Raw genomic sequence first — 12,399 nt, forward strand, 5'->3', positions numbered from 1 at the left:
TAGGATGATTAGCAGATAATGAATTTTATAATGTTGCATCATGAGGATATAAAAAATTAGAAATTATCACTATTGTGTCACGCTTTATTTCTGTAAATTATAGTCAGTTCCATACCATGTTTCAGTCATATGACCATCATCAGATGGGAAAGGATGTAGAAGGAAATGGTCGTGGATTAATTTGAAGTGCTATTCCCAGCATTTGCCTAGAGGGGATGAGGAGCAAAGCCTCATGTTTCGAATATGTTCCTTCTGTTGCCTCTCTGTGTGAGGGCTCTAAGGCTGTAAAGCAGGAAGGCATAAGACGTTATGAATGTGTGGCATCAGCAGTATTATGGAATGTATACAGGAAATGTTTGCCATATGATCTCACATCCATCTTGTCAGAAATGCTGGAAACTGTCAAGCCAGTTACACAAAAATGTGGGGGACAAAATTAATGTTATATGTCTGTCATTGTGTAAGTATGTTTGCTGATAAAATTTGTGGCATGCCACCGTGTTGTTTGGCATCCTGCTGCACATGTAATTCACACTGTGGCAGTTTCTTCTGCCAGTAATGTTCTATAATTAGCTCTTTATTCCTTCACATTTCATAGTGTCATGGCTTAGTGGGCTATCCTGCCATCCGTAACCTTCTGTAGTATCTGTCATGCTTGACACTGGCTTCAAACATCATTAATGCTTAATTTGGAGAGACTTTGGATGTTTAATGATATTTTGTAGAAGAGAAATGTAGTTTGTCTGAGGTAGCTTTTCTGGAAACAACACCTCTGTAGTTAGCAGGGGATTGATGTGCACTAATATTGTTTGTTGGTGGAGAATAAATTAGATCTTCACCTCACTTTATTCATTGGTACAACTCCTGTACTACTTGTTTTGATCTTCAAATTCATGTTAGACATTCAAGATTCTCACAGTAGTGAATATTAAAATTCCCATCTTCAGGGATTTGACTGCATATAGTCTGGTACACTTACCACACTACATCATATTGTATCTCCCCTTGTGGACAGTAAACAAATTTAGTTTTGCATTATATAAGTTACACAATGATAAGGCCTTTATATGTAGTCAAGAAGTGGAAACAAACATTTTGAAGTCTGCAATATTGAACCTGAAGATTCACAACAAGTAACTGAAATGTTTCTTCTACAGCTGGAATAAAGCATACAGTACATTTATGTATTCTTAAACATGTAGTAAATATTGTAATTGCTGTCATTACAATTACATGACCTTTCAGTTATGGTGTCTGTTGCACAGAAATAATTCTTCCTTGCAGCCTTAAAACTTTCTTCTTAAGCTTTTCAAGTGACACACCTCTTTCATACTTTTTGCAGGTATTCAAATCAGTATTTCACATTTTACATGCATTGTCTATCTTGGAAAGAGGATTAACTTATTTTCTTTGAACAGGTGTGCAAATCAAAATGTCTGAAGAACACAATAACATTATTCAATTCAATTCAATTTTATTTCATCCATGGATCATTATACATGATATGGGACAAGTCAAAGATTAATATTAATACTAATACTAAATAATAATACAGAAATAATATGACAATATAATAATAAATGACTATAATAATTTAGCAGTCTTGAAAACAGTTTCTGTGGTCTTGAATCCTCCTTAAGATGGCACCAGGCAGATAATTCCCAGAAGCAGTCACGAAGTGTTATTTCCTGGAGAGATAAATGAACTGAGCAGTAAGCGTTCTCATGACTTATATTATTCAACACTATGAGGCTAATTGATTCTTGGAATATATAATTTAGACTGACTAGAACTCTTTTCTAAAAAATAAAATACTCGTCTACACTGTAAAAATAATAAATGAACTGAGCGGTAAGCGTTCTCATGACTTGTATTATTCAATACTGTGAGGCTTAATTGATTCTTGGAATCTTGGAATATATAATTCAGACTAACTAGAACTCTTTTCTAAAAAAGTAAGACACTCGTCTACACTGTAAAAGCAATGATCAAACAGGAAGTTTTTCAAAGCATTCTTGAATCTGTATAGTGCTGGTGTCTCCTTGTAATACGGTAAATGACTGAACATACGAAGTCCATTATTAATAAAACTGTCTTTGCATAAACTGGTATTACGTGAAACAATATACAGGTCATCTTTTCCCCATGTATAATATGAATGTATTTTCGAATTGGTTGCAGGAGTATTCAAATTTGATTTTCTGTATACCAGAGTTTCATAAATATACAAGCATGGTAAGGTCAATATATTTAAATAATTAAAATACTGTTTACAACTAGTAGTTTTCTGAATTTGCATCATAGCTCTAATAGCTCTCTTTTGCAACTTAAAAATCAATTTAGCATTTGGTGAGTTGCCCCAGAATAGTATTCCATATGATAACAAGGAATGAAAGTAGGCATAATATAGAGTACGAACAGACTCCAGCCCTGATACTCTTTTTACTACTCCTAGACCAAAGCATATTTTACATAACTTTTTTGCCAGTTCCTGGGTATGCATTGACCACCTTAAACTCTTATCTATCCAAACACCCAGAAATTTTGAATGTTCTGAATATTTAATGGATGTATCATGAAACTTTATTGGAGGGCATTGAAAATGTAGATTTTGAGGCTGGTGAAAGGATATTGCTATTGTTTTCTCTTTATTAATGATTAATCTATTCATTTCAAACCATTCAAAAAGTTTATTTACTGTTTCCTCTACTTTACTCTGGACACTGTCTATACTATTTCCTGTTATAAAAATAGCAGTGTCATCAGCAAAAAGCGTTGGCTTTCCATGCTCTATGCTAGATTCTAGGTCGTTAATATATATAAAAAATAACATTGGTCCGAGAACAGAACCTTGTGGAACACCATATCTTATTGGTTTCTTTTGTGATAAACAATTAGTAATTTCATTAGTTTCTTTATGTCTATAGGTAGTTTCCACCGTTTGTTCCCTGTTTTCTAAATATGATTGAAACCAATTTTGTGCAACCCCTCGTATTCCTATTTCTGCCATTTTTCCAAGCAAGATGTCATGATCTACTAAGTCAAATGCTTTTGACAGATCCAAGAATAACCCTATACTTATTTCCCTCTTGTCCACAGATTTATAAACCCTTTTAAGAAACTNCAGTGTCATCAGCAAAAAGCGTTGGCTTTCCATGCTCTATGCTAGATTCTAGGTCGTTAATATATATAAAAAATAACATTGGTCCGAGAACAGAACCTTGTGGAACACCATATCTTATTGGTTTCTTTTGTGATAAACAATTAGTAATTTCATTAGTTTCTTTATGTCTATAGGTAGTTTCCACCGTTTGTTCCCTGTTTTCTAAATATGATTGAAACCAATTTTGTGCAACCCCTCGTATTCCTATTTCTGCCATTTTTCCAAGCAAGATGTCATGATCTACTAAGTCAAATGCTTTTGACAGATCCAAGAATAACCCTATACTTATTTCCCTCTTGTCCACAGATTTATAAACCCTTTTAAGAAACTCTGCAATTACAGTATTCGTTGATTTCCATTTACAGAAGCCATGCTGTTTATCACTAATTATACTATGGCTTTTTAGAAATGATAAAGAGTCTTGTCTGCATGATTTTTTCAATTATTTTTGAGAAAACAGATCAGCGAAATTGGTCTGTAATTCACAACTTCTGTATCAAGTCCTTTTTGGTACAATGGTTTCACTTTTGCAATTTTTAACTGGTCTGGAAAATATCCAGTTGAGNAACCCCTCGTATTCCTATTTCTGCCATTTTTCCAAGCAAGATGTCATGATCTACTAAGTCAAATGCTTTTGACAGATCCAAGAATAACCCTATACTTATTTCCCTCTTGTCCACAGATTTATAAACCCTTTTAAGAAACTCTGCAATTACAGTATTCGTTGATTTCCATTTACAGAAGCCATGCTGTTTATCACTAATTATACTATGGCTTTTTAGAAATGATAAAGAGTCTTGTCTGCATGATTTTTTCAATTATTTTTGAGAAAACAGATCAGCGAAATTGGTCTGTAATTCACAACTTCTGTATCAAGTCCTTTTTGGTACAATGGTTTCACTTTTGCAATTTTTAACTGGTCTGGAAAATATCCAGTTGAGAATGACAAGTTAATTATGTATGTCAAAGCATGTGTTATCTTAGGATAACATTTCTTAATAATATAATCTGAGATTTCATCTACACCGGTTGATTTTTTGTTATTAAATTTTTTTATTATGCCTGCCACTTCTACTTCTGTAGTTGGATTTAAAAACGTACTACCACTGTTATATTTTTTTGCATTGACATTAACTTCAATATTTTTTTGTAGTGGATTTCTATTCAAGATATCGTGAGCAATGCTGGTATAATAGTCATTAAAGACATTAGCTATGACTTTTGGATCCTGTGTATTTGTCCCATTTACATTTATTTCAATATTCCTAGTTTCTTTTTTATGTTTGCCTAACTCCTGTTTAATTAGGTCCCACATAGCTTTAGATTTGTTTCCTGCTGTATTTATCCGTATGTTATTAGATAATTTCTTGGCCTCGCTAATTACTCTGTTGTAAATTTTCTTATACCGATAGTAATATTGTTTGAACTCTTCTGACATGTTTCTTTCTTTCATTAATCTATTAAGAAACCTGAGCCTGGTGCTTGATACCCTTATACCTGAGGTAACCCATTTATTTCCTAGTTGATTAGTTTTTACCCGCTTTTTAGGCATAGCTATGTTATAATAATACTGGAAAGTACCTAAAAATTCATTATATGCATCATTTACTGAAGTTTGCCTAAAAACAGGTTCCCAAGACTCCTCCTCCAATAGGTAGTTTAGGTATTGAACATTCTCTTCAGTACAAGGTCTAACTGTCCTGAATTCTTCTTTAACTGCAGCTTGCCTCCTTTTATTTATATGCTGCATCTGTACTTGTAATATTTGCGCAAAATGATCAGAGAATCCTGTTGCAATTACCTTAAAGTTGTAATCCCATAAGTATTTATTTAATATTATTTGATCTATCGCTGTTTGACTTCTAAATCCTATTCTTGTTGGGACATCAACTATTGCTTGTAGACCGTATGAATTTAACATTGTCTGTAATTGAGGATTTACATTGCTACCCAAGAAATCTATGTTGAAATCACCTACAATAATAATGCTCTTCCTTTTGCTTATTATATTATTTATTATAGTATCCAGGATTTCAATAAATGTATTAATATTACTATTAGGAGTTCTGTAGATACAAATAATAATTGTATTAAACTTGGTAAGTTCAACCATACTGGCCTCGAAGTGTTCTTCTTGGATCATGCTTTCAAACAGATTATAGGGCTTTGCTTCTAGATTTGATTTAATATAAATACACGAACCTCCATGCCGTTTGTTTTTCCTACAAAATTTTGAAACAAGGGAATAGTTTTTAAAATTATAATAATCAATTTGATCTTCTCTCAACCAATGTTCAGTAATGCATAAGACATCCAAATTTAATGCTTTATCAGTTAGTAAGACTTCTAAACTTAGCTTTTTGTTGTTTAAACTTTGTACATTTTGATGAAATATTTTAATATTGGTACTTATTTTATTAATATGTTTGAGGGTACCAGCACTATATTGATCTATAAAAAATCTTTACTTAACTTTACTGGGGGCCTCCTCCTTCTAGTTGACATGCGTACTTTCTGTTGTTGAGCTCCTGTAGATGGTGCCATACAGTTGGGAGATGGGTTTGCTGAAGTCCTCTCCTCTTGTTTCCCATGGTTTACTGCAGCCTTATCGTGGACAGTGTCTTCTTTGTATTTTAATGGGAGAGCATTAACTACTGCTCTGAGCTTCTGTTGAACCAATTCTGCCATACAGTTGGGAGATGGGTTTGCTGAAGTCCTCTCCTCTTGTTTCCCATGGTTTACTGCAGCCTCATCGTGGACAGTGTATTCTTTGTATTTTAATGGGAGAGCATTTACTACTGCTTCGAGCTTCTGCTGAATCAATTCTGCTACCTGTTGACACATTTCCCTTTTTCCTTTGCTATTTGTGTGCAGCCCATGTCGTGTGAAGTGCTGCCTATTCAGGTTTACTCTTATAACTGATACATGTTTATATAATTTCAGCCTTTTGGCTAGATGTCTATTGAATGACTTAACCTCTTTGTTAACACATGACCAGTCCACTAAATCATGTCTGCGCAGTACCTCCATAACCATGATGTTGGTATGACTGTTCCTCCTTACAAAGTTAATTATAGTACTTAGGCCTTCCTTTGCACTGTTTTTACTAATATCGTTAGTACCAGCATATACCACTATAACATCAATCTCTGACATGTTTTCCTCCATATTAGTGGCTAGTATATCACTGGTCTTAGCACCCGACTTTACTAATCCACTGACACCAAACTCTTTATTTAAATTCTGTTTTAATAGGTCTGCACAACCTCTTAATTGACTATCCCCAAGTAACAAAACTTTGTGTTTCCTAGGCTTTTCTTTTGCAGCACCATAAGCTATAGTTGATTTGCCTTCTTCCTTTGTAGCAACCGGAAACATCTCCAAGGGCATCACGAAGCGATTTACCACCAGTGGTATTTTAAACTGTTTAAGCTGTTTTGGCCGTACTACAGACCATCTTCCGTCCTCTATTTTCGAAGGCGATTTGGGTGTAATACGTCTAGTTTCAGTAGGGTTAACTTCGATGATGATAATAATTTCTTTCAGTGACTGTAATTCACGTCTTGCCTTTTCCAGTTCTTCTAGCAGCTTTGCACAACACTGACACTGCACTTTATTGCAATATTTAAATTCACTGTTTGCCATTGTTTTTCAGTTTTCAACAATATGGCGGAAAATGTCCTATTGACCGAAATAAACCGTTATTTTGTAATATAATTGAGGAGCTCTCAGAACTAGTGTACACCACTATGCGATCGATATTGGGGTGAAGGAAACACTGAACAGACTTCAAGTGAGTATATTTGCTACTGGCCCAGTGGGCATGTTACACACAGTATATTCAGAATTGTTTCTGAAAGGATTAAAAGTAACCCCTAGGTCTAGAGCATTATGTATGCTGGTATGGAGGAAACACTTGTAGCAGAACTTTGGCCCCACATTCAGGTTCAAATCCTCTTCGAGCTACAAATGCCAATATAGTTGAAGGTCTCATATCTTAATATAGAAAGAAGAGTTTGTTCTTTATACATTTCTGCATCCATTGCACCTATTTCAACCAAATTTGGAGTGATGGTAGAGCATGTCCCTACGAAGAAGGTTTCAGACATTTAAAACCCTGAAGATTTTGAGTAAAAAAAGGACAAATTTGTCCCTGTGCTTAATTAATTAAGCACTATGCCATGACATGGGGAGTTATAGATCATGATATACTTCTTGAGAAATTGGAGCATTATGGAATAAGAGGGAATGCCATAATTTGGTTAAAATCCTACCTTTCTCTACGTTCTCAGTATGTCGAAATAACTTCAAATGACAATAAATATCGTAAGAAGAGGTATAATTCCTCATTTAAGAATGTAAAATTTGGTATACCCCAGGGTTCCATCCTGGGCCCACTGTTGTTTTTACTTTATATAAATGATTTACCCTATCATATATTTGACGGTGAAGTTGTCCTTTTTGCAGACGATACTAACATATTGGTAACAGATAAAAATATAAATATTCTCCAAGATAAGATAGGAGAGGTGATGATCCAGTTAGAATCGTGGTTTTCAAAAAACAATTTGATTATAAATACGGAAAAGACCAAAGCAATGCTGTTCCAATTAAACAAATCATACTATATGTCTGAGCCAGAAATCACCTTCAAAAATATGAAAATTAGTTATACCTCACAGTTTAAATTTTTAGGTGTTAATATATCAAATAACTTAAAATGGAGCTCGCATATTCAATCTTTATGTCTAAAATTAAATAAGGTGTGTTATATTATAAAATCCTTGAAAGATGTAGTGAGTTTCTCTACGCTCAGGAATGTTTATTTTGCTAAATTTCAGTCCTTAATAAGTTATGGTTTGATTTTTTGGGGGGGAGAGTGTGAAAGCAGTAAAATACTGAAAATACAAAAAAGGATACTTCGATTAATAAAAGGCGTAAATAGTAGAACTACATGCAGACCAATCTTTAAAGATCTAAAGATCCTAACTGTTACCTCTCTGTACATCTTTGAGGTATTGTGCTACTTTCAGAAATTTAATCTGTATACTACTAGAAATTCAGATTTATATGAATATAATACTAGAAGAAAAGAGGACTTCCATGTACGAAGCTGTAGCACATCTACCTCTAAAAAAAGTGTCATAAATATGGGTATTAAAGCTTACAATAGATTGCCTTTGAAAATAAGAAAATTAAATGGATTCAAAGATTTTAAATATAAATTAAAATTATTTTTACTTGATAACCCATTTTATACAATGAAGGAGTTTCTCTTTGAGGGACTGCAGGATGAATAGAGAAACTCTGCTCAAAATCCTTAATGATGATTTGATGATGTGTTTTTATCCTTGATGAGTATGGTTGTGATGGTTACTTTAGTAACTTGATTTTAAAGTAGTATTTTTAAAGTTGGTCGATTAAGCATAAAGGTAAATAAACTTGAAATTAACTTATTTATATTTAAAATAAATCCAAAATTTGTGTACTTGTATTCTGTATTGTAGTTTTAATTAGAGTATGTCTCTGTTGACATAGGAACCCTTTAGGCCGTGGGCAAAGGATTCCTGAATGATTGTACCACATGTTTTGACTTGTCCATGTGTTACTTTGTAACAGTTACGGATGTTAATAAAGATGATGATGAGGTACAGCTCCACCGTTCTCGACTTTGGTACTAAATGGAGGTGAGTGGTCCACTTCACAGCCTGGCCACTTTATCCCTGGAGAAAGAGCCTCAGTACCCATTGAATAGGAGGCTGGGTCAGCCCCAGATTCAGTCTGGACACTGTGGAGAAGAGAAAAATTTTGCCCTGCTGGGAATCGAACCCAGGCCATCCAGCCAGTCACTATCCAAACTAATTTTAAGTATAAAAAAATTTTGGAACCCCTTTGTAGAAAAGTTTTTGTATACTGATCAAGAGCAATTTGTTTTAGCAAATTTAGGGTTTTTTTTCTTTGCATCCTATACAGCTTAGGAAAACTTGCCACACTTCTGTATGTGTCTGTTATATAGTTTTTGAGATATTAATTCCAAGTTTTTGAAACATAAATGATAACTTTTATTCTGTGCTGTCAATCTTGCACTCTTTGCAACTGTGCAAGTTCCCTCACCCCCCTTCCCCAAGCTGTATTAAATGAAATAACTTTCCAGTATATTATTGCACTTCCAAATTAGACATGTGCAGTAACGCTTGGGCATAGAATATGCTTTTCCATTCCCTTACAGAAATGTAAAAGATAATGATAAGTGCAGTGATGATGATGATATACCAGCTCACCTAAGTTTTAGTTTTATAGAACATAATGCAGTGAAATAATTCCCAGATTTTGTTGTGTTAAAATGGAAGAAAAACTGAATAATGGAAAAATGTAGCACTATAGTTTTGCAAGTCCCCAACAGTTGTATAGGGAAGAAAGGAAAGTACACTTGATACTTGATAGGTGATACTATAAGGAACACATAATTTAAGGACTTCCTGTCATTGTTAAATTTCAGTGATCCCAAAACATTAGTCTCAATAAATCTCATTATTTTAATATTTAAATCCACTGGTCTTCCCTAGAAACAGCCAAATTTTTGGCAATTAAGGGTTTCTTCAGAACGTTCCCTCCTGTCCATATCTAAACCAGTATGATGAGAATTATGGTACCAACTTTTATTTTATAGATTAAACCATGATTTTTTAGAATTTCTTAGAAAAATCACCACTTTTACCATTTTTTGATGCAGAGGCAATGTAGGATGGACAGAGAGATATTGACTGCTCTTTGTGCATGAATGTTCCATTAAAGTCAACCTCAGAAGTGTTGTCATTCCACTTGTAGGTGTAGTAGCAGGATGTCATCTCAGCAACAGAAGTCAAGAGCTTTAATAGTTTTAAGTGCCATTTATAGCTTGACATATGCTACTATTTTGCAACTTGAAAAATAATAAATTTCAATAATCTAGTTTATTTCATTGACCTGTTATCATTGTGTGAGCTTCCCTTATATGATTACACATCAGTGCTTCCCAAAGTGAGAGCTCCAAGCTCCCAAGGGGCATGAAGCCTATTTCAGGGGCTGCAACAAAAAAATTGGAAAATAACAGAGATCCTGAATTAATTTTACCGTTAAAGCGCAGCATTATATGACACAAAATTCAATAGAAAAAATGCTTCATTCACATGATTCAGATTCATTCATGTTTTTGAAATTGCTTCATCACATTCTAATTCACTTACATAAATTGGGGGGACCTCAGATTTTTTATTAACTTCAAGGAAACAAACTGAAAAAGATGGAACCACGTTCTAGAGCGACCCTCCATCTCCTGTCTGTCCCAGTTCATATTAGACATTGACAGAGGTCCTATTATCCAACTTAAATGGAATTTAGGTGAAAACAGCATGTCATCTCTACCAGCTTATTTGGAGAGAACCATCCAGAATAAATTTTGTTTCATCCTGCTGGGTAAGTCATTATAGACAGTGTTCATTGTATTTGTTGTCAACAGAATACTATCTCCAACAGATGGTGGGTGCTGTCTAAGCCATGTTTCGGCACATGCATGCCATCTTCAAGTCCTGTTTATGATTACAGTTAACATAAATTTATAAGCAAGCTGAGTAGATATATATGCTATATACAGTATAATATAGTAAGTATATACAGGTGGATCCAATAAATTTCTGCTAAGCGTATATGTCAACTGCAACTACAAAGAGGACCTGAAGATGCCACATGTGTGTCAAAACATGTCTTAGACAGCAATGGGCCAGATGGGCATTGCGTAGTCCTTTTTTGTATTCACAATTATTTTACACAATAAAAAAAAATTAGACAGCAACTGCAGCTGCTGGAAACAGTGTTCTGTTGACAACAAATACGTTAAGTATTGTCTATATTCAGCCTCACTGCTGTGCTGAGAAAGTAACAGAACAACAAAACAGTTGAGAAACACTGCTCTATGGGAACCATCCCTAATGACAAATTCTAATTTTACAGAATTCTTGAGTAACATTCTGTAATTATGTGAAACAGGAAAATGCTTTAATTGTGCAATACACTTAGCTGACAATACCTACTGTACTTACAAAAACTGCTATTCCTGATAAAGAATCTGCTGTACATTGTTGTGTGTACTGCAGAGTATGGGCACCTGGCAAATTGACAATGCAGGGTGGAACTACTGTGAATCTTGTTTTTCTTTGGGATTTACAAGCTCTGGTAACATAAGCATTCCTGACAAATGGTGTGTAGTGTGTTACAAGGTGTCACCTAATTGTTGTTTCATGCAAGAGGTCATGGGCATCTTGAAACCACTTATCTAGAATGTACAGCCAAAGGCATATGTTTTTGTTTCCAGCAAAAGCGTGAGGAATTATTAAGAACTAGTCAAAAACTGATAATCAAAGTAGTAAAAATGGACAATGAAAATGCAAGGCAGGCCGCCTACAGGCTGAATTACCACATTGCACTTGTAGGCAAAGCTCACAAAGTCACTGAAACTTTAATTAATTCCTGTGCTGTTGAGTGGCAGATTGTATGTTAGATAAGCCTGCAAGAGAAGATACAGTTGTCAAACAATACTGTTCACCACATTCAAAATCTATTCGATGATACAGAACATCAGCTAATGACAGGACTAAAATCATGTAATGGTTTCTCGTTGTAAATCAACAGAAGTATCTGTACTGGTCCCGTTACTTGTTACATGTTTCTTACTGTTACCAAATTATACAACCGAGGAAAGCTTACTGCATTGCCAGTCTCTTGATAGTCATACTACAGATGAACAAGTTCTTTTTATGTCCCCAACACCTGCACAAAAGAACATGAAATCAGATAGTGAAAGTTTATTGATCTGTGTACAGATGCAGCCATATTAATGATAGGGGAAAAGGTGGGGGTGGTAGCCAATACCAAAACTTTGGTACAATCTTGTTTCAGCAGTCACTGCATGCTTCACTGATAGGCAATGTTGTAAAAAGATGCAAACAAGACTGAAATATATGTTGGATGAATCCTTAACAATAGTACATCACATCAAATCCAAGCCCCCATACTTCCAGATTGTTACAATTGTTTGTGATGTAATGAGAAATGGACACAGGGAACTGCTGCTTCACACAGAACTAAGGTGGCTATCAAGGGGATAAGTGCTCATCAGAGTTTCTGATCTCTGTTCAGGAATTTCTGCCTTTGTAGAGGTATAATCGTCCAGTGATTGAGACTAGCTCTTTCTAATGGGC

General features: G+C 34.6%; 1 protein-coding gene across 1 annotated transcript; it reads right to left on the bottom strand.

Annotated features, from left to right (window-relative positions):
- Positions 1–3,155: 3,155 nt before the first annotated feature.
- On the bottom strand, positions 3,156–5,331 carry LOC117282814. Its single transcript, XM_033753983.1, has 2 exons — positions 4,074–5,331; positions 3,156–3,697 (listed from the first exon to the last, which is right to left on the bottom strand). The coding sequence occupies exons 1-2, from the start codon at positions 5,304–5,306 to the stop codon at positions 3,602–3,604; spliced, it is 1,329 nt and encodes a 442-aa protein (XP_033609874.1). The 5' UTR covers positions 5,307–5,331; the 3' UTR covers positions 3,156–3,601.
- Between the last annotated feature and the right edge of the window lie 7,068 nt (positions 5,332–12,399).

This window comes from Cryptotermes secundus, unplaced genomic scaffold (assembly GCF_002891405.2).
Source record: "Cryptotermes secundus unplaced genomic scaffold, Csec_1.0 scaffold204, whole genome shotgun sequence".
Classification (NCBI taxonomy): domain Eukaryota; kingdom Metazoa; phylum Arthropoda; class Insecta; order Blattodea; family Kalotermitidae; genus Cryptotermes; species Cryptotermes secundus.

Bases quoted from the DNA above. Each gene is read 5' to 3' on its own strand.
- LOC117282814 (XM_033753983.1), bottom strand. From the start codon at position 5,306: ATGATCCAAGAAGAACACTTCGAGGCCAGTATGGTTGAACTTACCAAG. The intron at 3,698-4,073 runs ATTGCAAAAGTG...GACCAGTTAAAA, and splicing joins ATTTTCCAGACCAGTTAAAA to ATTGCAAAAGTGAAACCATT.